At 38.4% G+C, this 18,568-nt stretch overlaps 1 protein-coding gene across 2 annotated transcripts in view; it reads right to left on the bottom strand.

Moving 5' to 3' along the window:
• Positions 1 to 18,568, bottom strand: part of LOC139121334 (casein kinase I-like) — a 75,455-nt gene that overhangs the window by 1,006 nt on the left and 55,881 nt on the right. The window contains exons 4-10 of one of the 2 annotated variants that reach the window (XM_070686140.1): positions 17,501 to 17,649; positions 14,158 to 14,392; positions 9,916 to 10,001; positions 7,237 to 7,321; positions 6,807 to 6,952; positions 3,475 to 3,561; positions 1,296 to 1,510 (exon numbers count right to left, since the gene is read on the bottom strand). In XM_070686140.1, the coding sequence (XP_070542241.1) occupies positions 1,296 to 1,510; positions 3,475 to 3,561; positions 6,807 to 6,952; positions 7,237 to 7,321; positions 9,916 to 10,001; positions 14,158 to 14,392; positions 17,501 to 17,649 (1,003 nt within the window). Of the gene's footprint in view, positions 1 to 1,289; positions 1,511 to 3,474; positions 3,562 to 6,806; positions 6,953 to 7,236; positions 7,322 to 9,915; positions 10,002 to 14,157; positions 14,393 to 17,500; positions 17,650 to 18,568 lie in introns of both variants that reach the window. The other variant, XM_070686139.1, reaches the window with a different exon arrangement.

Here is an 18,568-nt window from a genome sequence, read left to right as displayed (position 1 = left end):
CGGCATGGTGATAAATCTATACTCATCACTTCATTGATTCTTATCATGTAAGGTACTTCAGAGATCACCAGCTTTTAATACATTGTACTCATTATAAGCAAGATGCTGACTCTTTTGGTCTCGGTTTCTGAGGTATGAAGTATATTTTCTGTAGTTGGACCATTTATCCCTTTTTTTCATTGGTGTAGGCAACTGCACCATTCCACACAAAGGACTGCACCAACTTGGAGTAGTTTCACAGGGGTGTAATGTAGATAAGCATGCTGGAGGGAAGGTTCACGATTCTAAACTAACCACATTGAATATAGAGCAAAAAAGCGACCACATAACAAAAATTCATTCACTTTTGAGAGACGCAGATATGCTCGATAGAGCAGTAGGGGAACAGAGACTGAAGTGTGAAAGGATGAGTTATGTTCTAGCAAAATGACAATCAAGCAAACTGTAATGAGGCTGCCATGGCCGTTTCTACCAGGGCGTCTGCGATAGTGTTGAACACAAAGAGTGAATATTGATAAAACACACAACAACCAAACAACCAGCAACGTGCCATCAATGTCCACATATCAACTTCTATCCTAACAGACTTGTTCACAAATATCCTTGCTTTGCATAGGTAAATGCAGAACTCAAATAAATCAACCGGTCTCTTTTTGTATGAAATATAATGGACTCAGGAATGTTTTACTCATATATTCTTTTTGTTTCACAAGTCCAGGATCTAGAACTCTAGTATAACCCTTTTCTTGCCAGACAGTAATAACTGTATCACTTCCCCATCAGCCAAGTCAGTAAAAAATGGTATTGAGCCAAAACATGACGTATTTTCACTCACTTGGCTTGGTATGTTATGGCATCTTTTGTCAAAAAAAAATCAACTTATGTTTTCAACAGCCTTCAAATGTACAGTATTATGTTAAAATACATCATATGGAATACGTTGTGTTTCATTAATTTTAACCATCTTAACCTTGTGAAATATGGACTTGGCAGGAAAAGGGTTAATGGCCACCATGATCCATTTTCTGATTTGTTTGTGACTATACTTTAAGTGGTACAGTGCAGCTGTAGCATTCCCTGGTGCAATGTGACTGCTAATAAAGTGGAGGATGGTTATGAAAGAAACAGGAAGACAAAGGAGGGATGATGGACAAAGGATGGAAGAGCACTACTCAGCGCAAGGTTCTAACTTACGTGTTATCCCGTCACCGGTCCCAGATGGAAAGATGGAACACACAGGAAGACGTGAAGGAAAAGGAGAGAGTGAGAAGACAGGGGGAATAACTTACACATACTTTGTTTCGTCGACTACTTCAACTTCAGCCTGCGGCGTAATTGGCGCGTTCGAGTGGCCGGCCGTCGGGTCGTCCGTGGCCAGTTCACCGTTGGTGGAGCTGACCACCTGGCAGGACCCTCCGTGTCTGTCCGCCGACGTCAGATGCGGCGCTAAGTTTTGCTGATTGTGCAGGGCCTGGTGGTGTTCTCCCCACGCTCCCGCTCTGCCTCGTTCCTGCAACACATCATCAGACAACATTCCTCGTTAATCATCTATCGTTTTAATCCTCTCCCTGAGAATTACTGTTACACTGTCATGACAGGAAGTCAAAACTGTATCACATAACGAGCAAAGGGCACCTCTATAATCACAAACAAGATCTTTCACCAAACAAAATGTAATATTTAATCCAGAAATGCATGGCACAAATAAATCCCTGTTGACAGTGGTATGTTATTCAGGCATAATTTATTGTGTACCCCGCATGCCTATTTATTTCCGTTTCTAGCTTCCTCTGAGTACAAGACCGTTCACATGAGAACACCAGAAAACAACACACTTTGAAGTTCAATGTCACTACATGATCTCTTCATTCTATTCAGCAGTTACAGATTCTGATCATGATTGGTTTAACTGTCACATGAGTAGAGGTCAAAGGTTAACCATGACAACAAGTTGTTCTTGATTCAAACAGTTATCCTCATCAGTGCCTATTCTGCATAATTAAGAACAACATCTGTATTTGGTCAGAACTTTCCCTTGAGAGAAAGTTGTGTACTCTGCGTTCACTTTAAGAACTGCTGATTGACTGCCTTGTCTGGACATTTCCTTTGACGACAGAGTTGTTTGCAGACAACCAATTCATACCACTGCACTACGGTACAATGTCCTGAGGGGCATGTGTTTCCCAGCGTCTGACTCGCAGAGTGCATGCCTGTGAGTGCTGAAAAACAGTTGGCAAGCGGCGGGTTTTCAGTGAATGACTCTACTTCTCTCTGAGACAATAAGTGTAACGTTAGAGTCTTCACCCTTCCCCTCTCGTGAACTCTCTCTTTCTACGACGCTGACCTCAATTTCCCGGGAGAAGTCGGACAAACTGACTGGACACAGACTGAATACATCAAATGTGAGTGTGTTTACTGCTGAGATATCAAAGAGGTCTTTGTTTTCCTGTTTTTTGGGAGGATACCAGCGTTCACAAAGATGTTTGATGTTGTTGGTGAGAGATTTGACCTATTGGCCATTACAGAGTAATAGTTTTCAAAAGGTGGGACCAGGAACCACTTCAGCAGGAAAACAGAGATGACGTGAGCGGGGTACAGTAATTATACTGTAACCTGTAATTAACACCGGCAGGTCAAAGGGCACCAGACACAACAGTGTGTGCGGCTTTCCTCTTGTTGAAATTCTCTGGCACTTCTATTCTGATTGTTGACAGTTAGAAATTGACTTTTGAGTTTGGGAATCAATCCTTTCAAATTATATTTTATGTTGCTGTTTTTGCTTATTGTTGTTGTTGTGTTTTTTTTCAAATCCACAGACTACTTCCTTCAAACTCAATCTAACATGTTTTTTCAAATTTTTCACGATTCTAATTACGTAACGAGTCATATATGATAAATCAGTTTCTTTTCAAGATAGATGATAATACCAGTTTGTCCTTCAGAGTGTCATTTCTCTGTGCCAAGGTACAGACACTATTTCTTACAAGGATAGTTGTGAGAATGAGCTCACTGGTAATGTGTTGCGCACATCAGGAAATCTATGACAGAACCACACCGAGGAGTCCACACAAAGGACAATGCACAGACAACCTATTATTTCCTATTGTCACAGAAAATGCTGTCACAGAGGACGTAATTATATTGTAGTCAACAATCATCCCACGTATACAATGCTGGTTCTCAGAACATCTAAACTCGCCTTTATGCTGTACCTGTCTTAGTAGAGCTGAAAGTACATTACTTTTGAACCTCTTTGACTTGAGCATTGCTTCTGAATTTGCAGAGAAACTTTTGTTATGTTTTGTCAGTCAAAGCAGGGTAGTGGAACAACATGATTGACAGTTTCGCTGTTATCATGTCTACTTTTCTTTCCATATTTAATTTATGGGTGGATGGGGTTGGGGGATCCTTCAACAGGCCATGATGATCATACGCATGAAATGACTTGATAGTATTCTCAATGATTTGACTCACCCTCTGTTGATGTCTGTCCCTGCCAGGTATTGGCATGGGTGATATACCAGCTCCATCTGTGGAATGTAATGAACCCACTGGCGTATTCTGCAGAGGAATGAGAAGCAAATGCCAGTCATGAGATGAAATTATCCGTGATTATAGATCTCAGTCAGTCTGAGACAGATGGCAAGAATATAGTTTGAGTTCGACAACAGTATTTCATCACACCAATCCTGTCAGAGATCTCTCGGAGCTGTCATATTGGCCCTCCAATGGACATTTGCTGGTTGTATTTTCCATGTCACCACAGTTGCCTGACCAATGGATTAATCCTTTGGGTGCCATCAACACTACTCATGATGGGATTTTCTCTTTTCTGCCATTCACATATAAAATGTAATGAAGATCCTGTGGAAACTCTTTGTATAGTTCATAGGTACCATCCGCAGCAAAACTATTCACTGGTTGAAGGGTTTAGCTGTGGGGTACTTTCAAGCATACTGCACTACCTTTGTTTGTTTGTCAACATTTCACAAAAAGAAACATCTTGCTTGTATTATTTTATATTTCCAGTGCGAGGGTTTGCCAGGGTTTTGTGCAATATGGGCTAAAAAAATTTATTCCCTTGCTAGACAGTCAGTTTAAGGCAAAATGCTTCTCAAAAATATTGTTTTATCTCTCAAAAACATTTTCGTTTCACAGACATAGTCTGCACTTTTAATTTTTCCCCGTCTGAAAAAGTGAAGACTTTTCCTCTGTACAGATGATCTAGCTTTTGATAAAAAAGAACAGGTTTTCACATAATTGGACTGCAATAGGGTTAGGAGTCAAACCATTAGATCCCTATCAATCATACAAAAAACTCAACACAACGACACAAAAGGTTTTCCTACAGAGTTGCAAGAAATCCTCTAAAGGGAATTTGTGAACAATCTCTACTAACACTGTTTGCAGTCAGTTTTCTAACGAGACGATCACGAATCTTGGCCAGACATCTATAAAACATGTGAAAATGTCAATTGGTCAACACGGGAACTGCACACTGCCACCCCCACATGACAATCGCATACCTGGCAAGATCAGTCCTTCAGTGACGTGAATGCAATTATGCAGAGACTGTGCCTACTCCTCTATTCATTTAACCCTTTGAGAGCCAAAGTAAATTTTTGTGGCCTTTATAAAATATACCCCGGTAAATTTTTCAGATTTTTGCCAAAATTTTGATAAAAAATTGTAGTGAATGAAATATGATGTCCATTTGGTCCAAAAATACCAAAACATAGGGCCAAAGTCCCTGAAGCTACTATAGACATGGATACAAAATTAAGTATTTCCTGACTGTATGAAATTATCTCACTAAGGTCATCCTACGGACAAGTAAACTAAATATTAAAGCTGTCTGACCACGGTTTTGAAAGAACAAGCAACTCAACAGTTGACAGAGCTCTGTTGAGTTATGTAGAGATAACCTTTTGTGATACATGTATTGATGAAGAAGGTGGATATCTTTGATTAACATTGTGAGTTCTGTTTAATAAGTTGAGACTGTACATACTCAGAGAAAGCACACTGAAGAGACAAAGTTTGAAACTTAAGAAGTTCAAGGTCATCAAAAGCATTATAAGGAATCATGTTACACTTTCATTGCACTGTTTACACAGATTGCATAATTGCTATAAATAGCACATGAGAATCTTTATACAGCCCAGCTTTACCATAAAAACCTATCACTTTGACCACTCTTTTAATTGACCACTCTATTTTTTTCCTCAAAAAGTAATTTTATTTTATCCTTACCAAGTCAACCATAAATGGAAATTAGAACTTTCTCTATCTCTATCTCTATCTCTATTGACTATTTTGAGCAATTTCTTTTAGATAACATACAGGGCACAATAAATGACGGTTCAGAATATGTCAAAGTTGGGATTCAGGAAAGTTGCCTTTACATGTTTTAATCCTCCAAGATGGTTTCACTATGAACTGTCAAAAAAAGTTGAACTTTCTGATAATTCTACACTAAAATTATTTTGGCTTTGATGATTTTCTAATTAAATTCAATTATTTAAAATCATATTAATTATTTTTTTCTGGGTGAATTGATAGGGTTTATACAGTACAAGAATTACATACAATGTAAGTCAAATTTTGACCAAAAATGACAAAAAAATTCCTTAAAAATACAGATTTGCATATTTCATCACAATTTGAACAAGTCTAAGTTGGGTTACCCCTAGGGACCTGTATACCAAATAACAAAGCTGTCTGACCAGCGGTTATGAAGAAGAAGATTTTTTACCAAAAACACCTTTTTTGGCATTAATTTGCCTATTTTCAACAATATCAAAAAATTAAAAAAAATAGTTCTCAAAATCGTATTTTTCATCTACACAACAAATATCAAATCAGTAAGTACTGCGGTTCTCAAGATATTTGAGTGGACGGACGCCTCACAAACGGACATACATACATACATACATACATACATACATACAGACTGACGACGGACGCCGGACGGATACCCATCCCAATAGCTTCTATAGACTATAGTCTATAGTAGCTAAAAATATCTTGAAAAATTCATAAAAATTGGTAACATGTTGTACTACAATTTTGGTGGGAAAAATTACAGCACTCAAAGGGTTAGTGTGCTATGCTACACATATTGAAGGGACAGTCAATACCCTTAGATGCTGTTTTGCCAATTCTCTGTTCTGTGATGAGTGACCTTTTTTCCTCGTGAAGGATGATGATACTTAATCATTGGCTGTGAAAATTTTGCCTTGGTCTACAGCTTGCATTGGCTTATTTCAAAAACCTTTACACGAACTTGACTGTTGTTGGCTCTATGGCTTTTGTGAAAACAGAAAATTGATTTTTCGTCAATGGCGGCCATTTTCTGAATACTGACTTCTCTAATAAAAGCATTTTGTACAGTAACTTGAATTTTTATTCACAAGTACGAAAAATCATGTCTAGGAGATTCCAGAAGCTAAGTAGGAGTAAACAATTTAAAATTCAAAATTGTCACGTTCGAGGTGTGCATTTTTTAAACTTATCAAAGCAATCTCTGGTTATGAACTACACACAAGATTGAAGTGGAGCTCTAACGACTGTTCCAGTCAGAATTAACACAAGTAACCTTCATTACAGTACAAAAATAACCACTATAAACATCAATGAGGGCGACTTCTGTCTTTAATCTATCACGTATTAATTTATTGAAAGTGTACATCACAACTAGTGACAGTTCAATGAGTTTTTATTTTCTGTTTGTCTTTACAAGAATGTCAGAAAAAAAGAGAAACTGATAGATTGACTTGTTTCAAAACACAAATATCACCACCTACCAATTGCTTCCCAGTCCAATCAAACTCGTAATCGTTGATCCACCCCTTACGGTCCATTAAATCTAAAAATATCTTACGTAAATAGTCGTAGTCAGGCGTTTCAAAGAAATCAAGTCTCCTGACATATCGAAGATATGTTGCCATTTCTGAAACAAAGGACACAATGAGAGAGTGTAGCGATTCAACTGACCATTCATGTGAAGATGCAGGTCACACAAAATACCAAGATGATGACATCGGCAGCAGTGCTTTCGAAGAAATTCAAAGAATTGCTCTACTTTGCCCTTGGTAAATGCTTTTGTTACACATACTGTTATTCTTTTTGACTGCAATTTTCGCCCTGGAGTCTGACAGATGTGTTTTGGCTTGCATGCGGGAGAAAAATGTCACACTGCAGAATGGCTGGCTTTTCCATTCTACGTTGGCTTACCTTGAAAATTTTCACATAGTACTTCAATTGGCGTGGCTCTCTTTGTGTCTCCTATCTTCTGATACCTCTCTTTCAGTGTGTCAGCCTGCATAGGGTAAGGATGAAAAAAAAAAGAAAGATGTTATTGCAAAAAACACTCCAGCAGAGCTTCAATGGAATTCTTGAGATACAGAAGCGTTGTGACTGACACAGACCTGTGCTCATATCAGACAGTCGTTGGGTCCTTGTTTGAATCAATATTCCTTTTAGTAAGTTAACTGCTAGCTACTTCTTGTGATAGAATGTCTGTTTTGAAGTACCAGGAGGCTGTACTGTGATAGCCAACTACAGAAATTGTTTGATTTATCACATTTAGGACTAATCTGAATGAGGGTATTGCTGGGGGACCAAACATAAAAACAACCGGATTAGCTTTGTCTGAGAAAATGATTATTTGGGCCAAGAAATTGATACAAAAGAAAATTCGCTTTTGTGAATATAAATTAAACAAATATGAAGAATGCATTGCTTGGGACTCAGGCACTGAACATGTCAAATACTTTGTAAGATTTGATTTTCAATGGTAGTGGACAAACGATTCCTGGGATACTTGTCATGGCAACAATCTGTTTTGTACATTCTGTAATTTTTGGACTCATAAGTCAACCAGGAATAGAAAACCACGGCATAACAGCTCATAACATTTTATATTCTGTGAAACTCTCTGATATACGCAGTTTCCTCATAACTCTGCGTACTCATTGTGTCAAAAACATTCAATTCAAATCCCTTCAAATCTTGGGGTGTAAATCATAGCTCGCGTGACCAACCCTTGTTGACAGTAATGAGGTGAAGGAATAGGAGAAGAGTTTAATGATCTACATAGCGTTCACTGTGCCAGCACTTTATGGCGCCATACAGTTCATAGCTATGGTGACTTTTGTATTTCATTTACAGAGAACAGCGTGGTAATATTACAGGGTTTTACGCCAACTTAATTCTCTGCAAGTCAAAAGGACTTAAATCTGTCATATACTGAGGATCAAAAGAGGAAACGTGGGGGATCTTCAGACACAAAGAGGAGGTATGACTGCTATAGAGGGTATGGATACAATACAATACAATACCACTTACGTAAACTGTCATCATTTATAACCACTACTTTGTACCCTAGCAACAAGAAGAACACGACCTTTCTATTTTAGGTTTTCACAACACGGTGAAATTAGAATATTGTGTAATTTGATTATCTGTAGAAAAAAGACTGCGAAATTTTACACATGTATATTGTTCAATATGTGCTATTTCACCAATTTCAGCGACAGTCATGGGTGGATAAAATATACACAATGAGATCCAATCTAGTACTGTACTGTTTTCTCTTTTGGTACTGTAACTTCAACAATTTACTTGACTTCCCTCGTGACGTAAATGCCATATATTGCAGATATTAATTTGATAAACACTGGTAAAACATTAATTTTAAGTAGCCTAAGTCTGTTCATGATATTACATTTGATGGTATTCTAGGCTGAAAACCCCCTTTCACGTAGAGATAGTGGTGTTTGAATAATTATAATGCAATTTAACCAGGTATGACAAAGTCCTTCAAATTGTTGACCAATACTTTCAAATACTTAACATTGAAAAGTCCAGCAATTCTATCAGATCATGGGAGTTGTTTAAATAACAGTGAGTGTTCCTTTTGTCCTGCCAGCATTAATACCTGTTACATTGGTGTATTGATTCATGAAATTGTCAGGTTGATTAGCAGTGCAGTGAGGCATGTCTGCTGGGGTTGACCTCAACCCTAGTCTTTGTACATGACTGGACATCCTAATAATGATTTATTTTTCTGTCTATTTTGGAACACCACTCTGGTGAGCGGTAAACTGTGGTAGCATTGTGTTATATGGTACTTCAGACTACTTGGTTGCACACGTTGATGTCCTGTCAACCACGTCTTTGCAAGCAGTGGCCAAGGTAGACATCACAAACACAATCTGAATCTGTGATTATGACCTGTCTTTCTAGTCCCTGGTGCTGAATAAGGACGCACCAGTCAAGGGTATTCTCATTTTGGTGTCGTGGCTGAGATTTTATATTCACATGATACCATGTTGTATATCATGTAAAATGTATCATTTATTTCAATTACGAAGATGTAAAATATCAAAAGAATGATTTGTAACATTTATCCGGAATGAGGCGATCTGAAATAAATTAAAACACCTCCCCCTCCTCCACCTCCCAATGAGCTTTAACAAAGGAGAGATCTAACTATGGGGCAACAGAACATGTGAGGCAATAGACAAGGGTCACGCTGATTAATGCAAAATGTGAATGTTTCAAAATGTCTTTTCACTTTGATGAAAGGATGTAACCCTTCTCTAACAGGATTCTCTGAGATCTAGAAAGCTACAGTTCACTTTAGTGACAACCACACTGTTGCAGGAACGTGAATGCAAAAGCGTTTCTTTTGGGCATTTGCTAATATGCTGGCGGCTTTTTATAAAGATGGCACAACCGAGACGCCCACGGCAAAACAACTCCACATCAAGTGAGCACTAGAGATTGAAAATCACAGATACAACAATGCTGAGACATGACAACAGAAGCTGGTCTGTTTTCATGCGTGGATATTGAAGATGAAAAATGTGAAAGAGATGCGTGAAAAGTTTGTGGAAGCACAAGACTTACCTTCAGGCCCTGCCAAGGTAGACTTCCCCGTAAAAAGTACATAAACATGTGACCAAGAGCTTCAAGATCATCTCGTCTACTTTGTTCTGATAAAAATTGGAAGATAAAGAAAATGGAATAGTTGTTAAGAACAGGAGAAACAGTAGCAAAATTTTTAAAAATCCTCATATCCATACAAACTTCCCAGATGAGGCAGCTATCGTACTAACAAACTACCAATATTAATTTTTGCTCTGTTTGGTTGGGATTTTTGGCAACAGCTATGTGAACACCGTTCGGCATTCCTGTTTTGATTCACCCTATCATAGATATTAAAAGGAAGTGATATTGAACAACCATCCGTAGAACTTGAAGTATGACACACTGATGCTACATACATTGAAAACTATAACGGCACTTTTTCAGAATATATCTATCACTGTGTCGGGAATTATTCGATGCACCCATGAATTCTGGTATTAATACAAGTATGTACTGCACCTCAAATACCCCTTTGAATATAAATGGATATGTTTCAAGCCACTGTTTTGATTTCAAAAAAGGTGGACAAATGAACAAAATTATGTACATTAAGAGACTTTGTGCTCTGAACAACCCTAGACACTACATTCTGTGTTGCCGAATGGAAAGGAACGGTACATGAATGTGAAGCATTACCAGAGAAGAACCATTCATTGCTACTCCACATTGTGTTGATCCTATCTGTATATTGTAAAACACAAGGGTTGGAGCCAGGCTGGCACCACTGAACAATACTGAGCCAACTCAAAACAATTTTGACAAATCAATATTGTAGCCTAAACAAGAGACTATGGGCCCGAGGGTAGGGTGACTATTTGCCCGTTGTAAGTAAGGAGGGCAAATCGTCTCCTGCCTGAAGGGTACATATTCCCTAGTTAGGGCTATCTTTTTTATTACATGCCTCTCTTACATAGTTTTCACTCCAAAATTTTGGGTTAACATACAAAAGACAATCATATGCTTTATTTCCAGGTTAGACAAAAAGCTGTTGAAAAAATACAATGATTTTCATCATCGCATGGCGCATTGATATATTTAAATCACTGTTATCAGTCCGGGTTATGTCCATACAGAGGATAGTAGGGAAGAGCCAATGGCGTACCGTATATGTAATGAAATTAAGGCAAGAACCAATCACGTACTGTATATGTAACAAGGGTCAAAGGTTACGTTGGTTCACTTTGTTCAGATCGCGATATGACCTGACAGATCCACCGATCGAGTGAGACTGTTGGCTACCCGGAAGTATCTTAGCTCCAGTCGATTGGCGACGTTCTACCATGTTAAAAATTGTAAGATTTCTTCAGGAATAGTTTTTCTGAGTTTCTTTACCCTTGACCATATTCGACAAAGAGTTATTGGACGTTTTTCGTTCTCTTTTCCAGCTTTTGGTTAACTTCTCGGCGATTGATCCGGTGGCGCGTTTTTCTGAGCGAAGGGTCAATCGTACCGGGAAACGCATGGTGATCGAAAAAATCGTGCTCCATCGTGCTCCGATGACCGACTAAAACAGTTGACCCATCTTTGTAAAGCTTGAAAAATTCTGCATACTGCAGATGGCAAGGTTAAATTGAAATTTGACCAAAATAGGCGATATTTGGCGACAAATAACTTACTGTAGATTTACAAGGGTCAAATGCTGATTTCTAAGAGCCGTACCCGGCCAGGAAATTCATCCAAATAAGTAATTTTCAATGTACTAACCACTTGTGTTGGTCACCATCTCGGCCGCACTGAACATTGTGCGTAACGTCTACAACTAAAAACTACCCAGTGCTAAAAATAAAGGGCGAAATCAAGCCGAAAAGTTCCAAACTCGTTGCAATGTACGAGCCAAGGTTTGCATGGTTACGTATTCATGACGTTGGCGGCGGCAGGTTCGCTGATTGGTCAATCGTACTATCCTCTCTATGGACATAACCCGGACTGGTTATGCGGTTTAGTGAATATTTTCGCATTATTTTGTAAAAACGGTATTTCCTAGCTAAAACATGTAATTTGATAAATTTTAAATCCTGAGGTTGTCAAGTTGAAAATAGTTCCGGTTCACTTTCAGTCAAATGATAACTATGTGGCCCGTGATGTCATCAACAAGCTACCATTGAATCCTACAGAGTGCCTGGCATTTGATATATGAGGCATGTATTAAAATGATAAAGGGTCTAGTTGGTACACAAAACCTTTGAAAGGCCACCTAAGAAAGGTTATTCTCATGGGAAAGACTGGATCCAGTGTGCTTCAGGTGTAGCCCAGGGATTAATATTGGAGGGATTGAAATTCTGATTTCTTTTATCTGTGGTCTATCTTGCATTTATGTATGATAATACACCTAAGCGATGTTCCGGGCTGTCTTTTTTCCCTCCTATTGGAATTTTAATGTGGAGAAGTAATTTCCTGCCAAGATAAATTGGACGATAATGAGGTCCTTGAATGAGATGCTGGTGATAGCTGTTCATGCAGTGTCGCAAGTTATGTGAGGCTACAGATCTTGCACTGAGCATGCCCAGTGATGATCACAATGAAGCCTACGAGATTGCCATGGTAACATGTTTCCTCGTACGCAACTACGGCTAAAACGACAGAAACCCCGATTCAAATTTTCAGCGGTTGCTCATGGAGACGTCCTTCGTGAAAAATTAGAAAGAATCCAGGGGACTGCTTCAATCAGAGTAACTTGTGATGTCAATTATTCTCCGGAGGAAACTACATCTGGCCGAGTAACAACATTACATGAAAAGGCAAGGTGAAAGCAGACATGAACTTGGTCACGCAAAGCATGTAAATTTACATTCATACATTCCAGAACATGTTCTTTGACTGCAAGTGGCTTTCTGACATCTAAGGAGAGCTACCAGGTCATTGCAAGATATTAGACGCTGAGTCAGCGCCTCAGTGAGAATGAGTCACGTATTTTTGGCATGGAATTCTGATTTTTCCATAATTTTGCTAATTTGTAAATATTTATTATTACAAGTAACAAAAAGAGATGGAAAATATCTTCAAACTCGCTGTGATGACTTGAATTGACTGGCTCACAATGCTTGTTCGTTGCACACCTGTGATACGATTCTTTAATTTTTCATCATATCTCAAAAATTTCAATCTCACTCTGTCAAGGCACATTTCCTTGTTCACCGCGACAGGGGAAGTTTACTGAGAAACTGACATGCTGACACAACTCCATGCAATTGGAATACTGACACGCCCAGTGCGGACAATTAAAAATCACCCAATTCTGTTCAGACATGTGACATCTGCGTCATCTTTCCATGAATATGAAACACACGCATCAGTCAAACATCACATGGTAAGCTGCAGCATCAAGTGACATCCAGGCGACATCATTGCATATATTTAATTCACTTTCAACTGGAGAGAGCCTTATTGTGTTGTAATATGACCACGGGGGCTATTTGGAGCAAAGAGTGGGGTTCACACTGCTATGATTATCACCACAAAGGTGGAAATTTCTATACATGTTGATTTCATTTCATGACATCAGTCCAAATATGATCCATTTTGAAAAAATTTGGGAACTTTCAGATGGAAATAATTAATCTCTTTTGAGTTCAATACTAGTTTCATATTCTGAGTAGATTTATGGTGTTATCTTCTAGAAGATGAAGCTCTTGTAGCATCACGCAATGATGTCTGTGGGCTATGACAAATCACTACTTCGCTGGTTGTGTCTTTGGGGAGCTTTTGAGTCAAATTGTACATGCTGACCCATTTCATCTATTAGCGAGTCCCTACACCCACCAAACAGGTAATTCTGTTGCACAAAAAACATTTTTAACATGATTATATACATACAGATATTATTACTCTGTACTTGAAGTAATTTGTGTTATTTATAACACTATGCTTTTGGCACCGAGCACTATAACTTCAAATGTGAACATCTGTATACTTTGGTGTGTGTGTGTATGTCTATATTATGTACATATACACACGCACTCACACACCATAATATCATCTAAAATACCTGAACAATATGTGTATGTGCATGCATGCCTGTGCACTTCTAGCAGTGCACGTATGCTTCCACATTTGACCTTTTTAATGACAATGACTGCCTGTGTTTAGACCTATGCACACTTTAAAAGATGATGCCCTAGAAATCAGCAAAATCATTTGAAGTGAACAACCTTGGCATAAACCTGACACTGATTGAGAAGGGGGCTTGGAAATGACTGGAAACACTGGTGCAAATATACTCACCTTTCCCTAAGTGTGTGTTGATGGACATATACCTTGCCGTCCCTGTCAAGCTCTTGTGCTCCCTGTAGGGTATATGTTTATTTGTTTCTGGGTCGATGTACTCTTTGGCAAGACCAAAATCTATGATGAATATGGTGCTTTGCGTCTTCGCTGACTGCCTCCCGATTAAGAAATTCTCTGGCTTCACATCTCGGTATATAAGGTGTTTGCTATGGACATATTCAATCCTAGTTATCTGAGACAAAAAAATATGAATAACATATTTTTTTAATTAATTTATCAATCTTTTTGTGACTATAATAAATTAACCTTTACATTTAAGAAATATTAATGATTACGGTATATTAAGTTTTTGTCAAACTCACTGGTAGACTTTTGGGAACATTCTTTATTACTGAATTTATTGAGCAGGTACTGGTTTGTGGGATTTGGCAAATGGTTAATTCAATGGTCTATGTAAAATACTAATGCTCTTGGACTTTGAACTATCCGGTTTGCCTCACACATCTCTCTGTGAACACAGACTGTGCACATGAACCATCTTGTATTCTATCCGCTGGGTGTTCATAGCTACTGAGATCCAAGTAACTGCTGAGCATCTGTTCTGACCGACACACAACCACGGACTCCGCTCACCACCTTTCATAAATCACGATTCAGGAGGCACGCTCCGACTCAACATGAATGCAAAAATTTAACAAAGAAACGCACTAGCCTCTAGAAAACGACATGTTGCCGTGCGTCAGGTAGAGTAGTTTGTTTACAAGAGACTATTTCACTGGGAGTTAAAATAATTTACGAACATCACCGGCTGATGAATGAAAGAATGAAACACTGAAGATAAAATGTCTGAGGTATTAAAGGGTAAACCACAATTATGCTGACACTGATGTCGTGAGGCAAGAGCAAAAATTGGTTTATTTACATAAAAGTGTGATAAATGAATGAAATAAAAGAGGTGGTGGGTGTTGGTGAATTTTCGTTCCTGGAAAATAAATGCTATAAATAGAGCTAAAATAGTTGGAATGTATTGTCTTTCTACCACAGCATATGGAGGGGTTATGTCCGTGTATTGCTTTCATCTCTTTTGCTTTCAGTCTGTGTACATGTAGATATTGTTGCATGTATTATCCTATTAAAAGGTCGCATAAACTTCCTGCCTTGGTGCATGCATTGACTGCTGTCGTCATGCATTTGCCTTGCTGGCCGTTATTCTGTGCAGTTCAATATTGATGTCGGTTTCCTGTAGAACAAGCCACTGCATAAATGCAGCCTTGATATGCTCAGCTCCTCCCGTTGCTATGCTACTATCAACATCACTTAGAAATGGACGGGATTTGAGGTCAACCTGATCGTAAATTACATCCTTGTGCATTTCACATCTGACCTGCAATTTCTTTTGTTGCCGGAGAGAACGGATTATCCCATTTTGTCTCAGACAATGCTGAGATGACGTAGTCATTTTTTCCTACACTTTGTTGAAATACTTTTGATGAGGAAAACTATCAAGGATGTCTTGTTCTGTATGATATTGTTGCCGTACATGGATAGCCAGCCACTGATGACAGCTGTCACCGTCAGGAATTCCTGAAACCTCTAAATGTGGTCATATGAACCACAGCGATGACATTAATGGATATTTTAATTATGTGCACATGCCAACATAATAGTCCTCCACAGTTTTTATGAACTGAGCCCTTGCACAAAATATGAAATGTCATTTAGCAAATACGCCCGTCATACACATATCATTGATTCTGTAACATCTTCCAATACGAAGGCAAATTGCTGGATAAACGTATTACGATTTTTTTTTCATTTAGTAAAGGTATCTTTCGATGAATAACGATTGAAACTGACATGTTTTCGTTGAATATGATGCCCGAGGAATGATGAAATGGTTACTTCGGGGAAAAATGAGTTGATGTATAGAATAACAGTGGGATGTCATTCACTAATTGCACAGCTGCCCCAAAGTAAGCTGTGTGCATGTGCCCAATGAAACAGAAAGCGGACATTATGAAGTCTTCCGATGGTCAGATATCAGGAAGTCACGGGCCAATCGTAACGGCTCGATATCATCTTTACGACTATCACGTCAAAGCTTCATATGATAACCGTTAGATATCCAAAGGAGAAGATCTCCCACACTTTATCGGAGGTTAGGAAGAATGGCCTAATTGTGCAGGGGACAAAAAAAACATGCATGATATTTTTAATGGAAGTTTATTGGCAGACATTGATGGCCTAATGTCATCATAAAATACATATACATCATGTCAGTACATGATTAACGACAGAGAAAACATTATCTTTTAATATGAGAGTATTGTTTAAAATAAATGTGCCTGCCTAGTCAATACCGTTTCCATTCCAAGTAACATGTGAAGTTCTACGTTGTCCATTAAGGCATGCTGTATGTAATACTTAATCATTTTTTCATTTATTTTTTTCTATAGAACAAGTTTGTTTTTAGTGTTTTCTTAGAATTTTTTAAAACTAGCTTTGTATTTATTAGCCTTGTAAACACAGTGAATTGTGTATAGTACACACTGTTATTCTTAACATACAAATTCTGGTCTAGATTCGAATTCTGTTCCCAACACTGTCATTGAAAATAACACGCACAGAAGCTCTGGTGACAAGTTGTACAAATAGGTATTTTGACATAATTTTGGGAGTAGCACAAGAACATGTTTACACAAGCACAGAAGAAAAACAGTGGAAAAATGCATAAATATGTTATAGATTACGGAGCTGCAGAATATCATATTAGATAGACAGATGCTTTGGTTGACTAATATTTGTTGAAATTCTCAAAATGATGAAAGAGCTCTGAAATTTTGTGAGACAGTGTACAATGCATCAAACTGTCACATTAATTTTATTGCATCAGATGAAATGGGTTGCAGTATTGGTGGCATCCTTCCACACAAGATGTGTATGATATAGCTGTATCATCGTAAAAGTAAATTTAATTTATATGTCTGTATGCGGTATTAGGGTAACTACCCTTTTAGCTGTGTGCCCATGAATGCATGTATACTGTCACATTATAGTTGATGGGCTGTCGTCTGTTGGTGGTTGTTTAATTTTGCACTTTTTGGCATGAGACGAGAGTGACAGAAATACCTCATGGCGAATGCTGTTTCACTGCTACTATAGGGCAGTGCTCTATCGACTATCAATTATGCAAAATATACAACATAATCATCAATAGCATCAAAGGACAAAGACTTCCCCTGCTCTCCCCCTCATCCCCATTTGATGACAGATGGGTTCACCCTCTCCACCCTACGTTAAACCTGAAATAACCCACCAGTAAAAGAATCAGCTTACTTACAAGTTGAATGGCTATCATGAGTACTGTTTTTAACGTGAACGTCCTGTCGCACAGATCAAAGAGATCTTCCAGACTTGGACCTAGTAATTCTAACACCATTGCATTGTACTTCCCGCACGGACCAAAGTAATGCACCTGCGGTATACCCTCTGAAAGTTGAAAGGATAAAGAAATTCGTTAGGAAACTTTATCAACTCAAAACGTGCATTATCAAATATATGTGGCTGTGCATGAATTGGCCATGTGATTTCTGCAATGTGGTTTTTGATAGTTGTACATGGAACTGACAATGACTATTCAGAACCAGGAAATAATTCAAAAACAAACTCTATCACTCATAAGAGCATCTGTTTGCTTGAGAAATACAAACATATTGAAATCGGTCTTGCAATATCTGTAAAATATTAACAAGACATGGTTAGATCCATCAAAGATTTTAATAACCGTGATCTGTGCCATATCTTGTTTAAGGACAGCCCTGACGTGACAAGCTGCGAGTAAATGGTTAGAAATACACAAATATATTGAAGGTAGCATACAGATGTACTGCTTATTTTCACGGTTGCTTATGCACAGTTTCAGCATGACCATGAAACACATTTGGAATGACCGTTACTGTAAATATTTGGAACAGCGAATCCTTCTCAATGTATCTGATGCAACAGGTGTCACATACTTGACAAATTTTCACAGGTACTCCAGAATTATGTCTGTCAAGTAAGAGTGTGTGTGCGTCATTGTTGAACCCCTTACGCCACTTTATCATCTTAATATTTTACACAGCCTCCAATTCATTTAACACAGAAGATGAGAGACTGTTTTACACCTACGGTCTCGGCTACTTATAGTTTCTTACTTCAGGCTATTACCTATGAGATAGCTGACTATCAGTTGAGTGTAAATCAATTTTTTCCTGAATAATGACTACCACTTGACATTTATATGTCAAAGGAAGGGGGGGGGAGAGAGAGAGAGAGAGAGAGAGAGAGAGAGAGAGACAGACTTGGAAGAAGCAGGGATATCTATTTTGTCAGGAAAAAAAGGGGAAAAAGCTGAAGAGGGAGAGGA

The sequence above is a fragment of the Ptychodera flava genome, chromosome 21 (genome assembly GCF_041260155.1).
Source record: "Ptychodera flava strain L36383 chromosome 21, AS_Pfla_20210202, whole genome shotgun sequence".
Classification (NCBI taxonomy): Eukaryota; Metazoa; Hemichordata; class Enteropneusta; family Ptychoderidae; genus Ptychodera; species Ptychodera flava.
The sequence above is the reverse complement of the archived record's forward strand: the minus strand, read 5'-3'. Positions and strand labels throughout refer to the sequence as shown.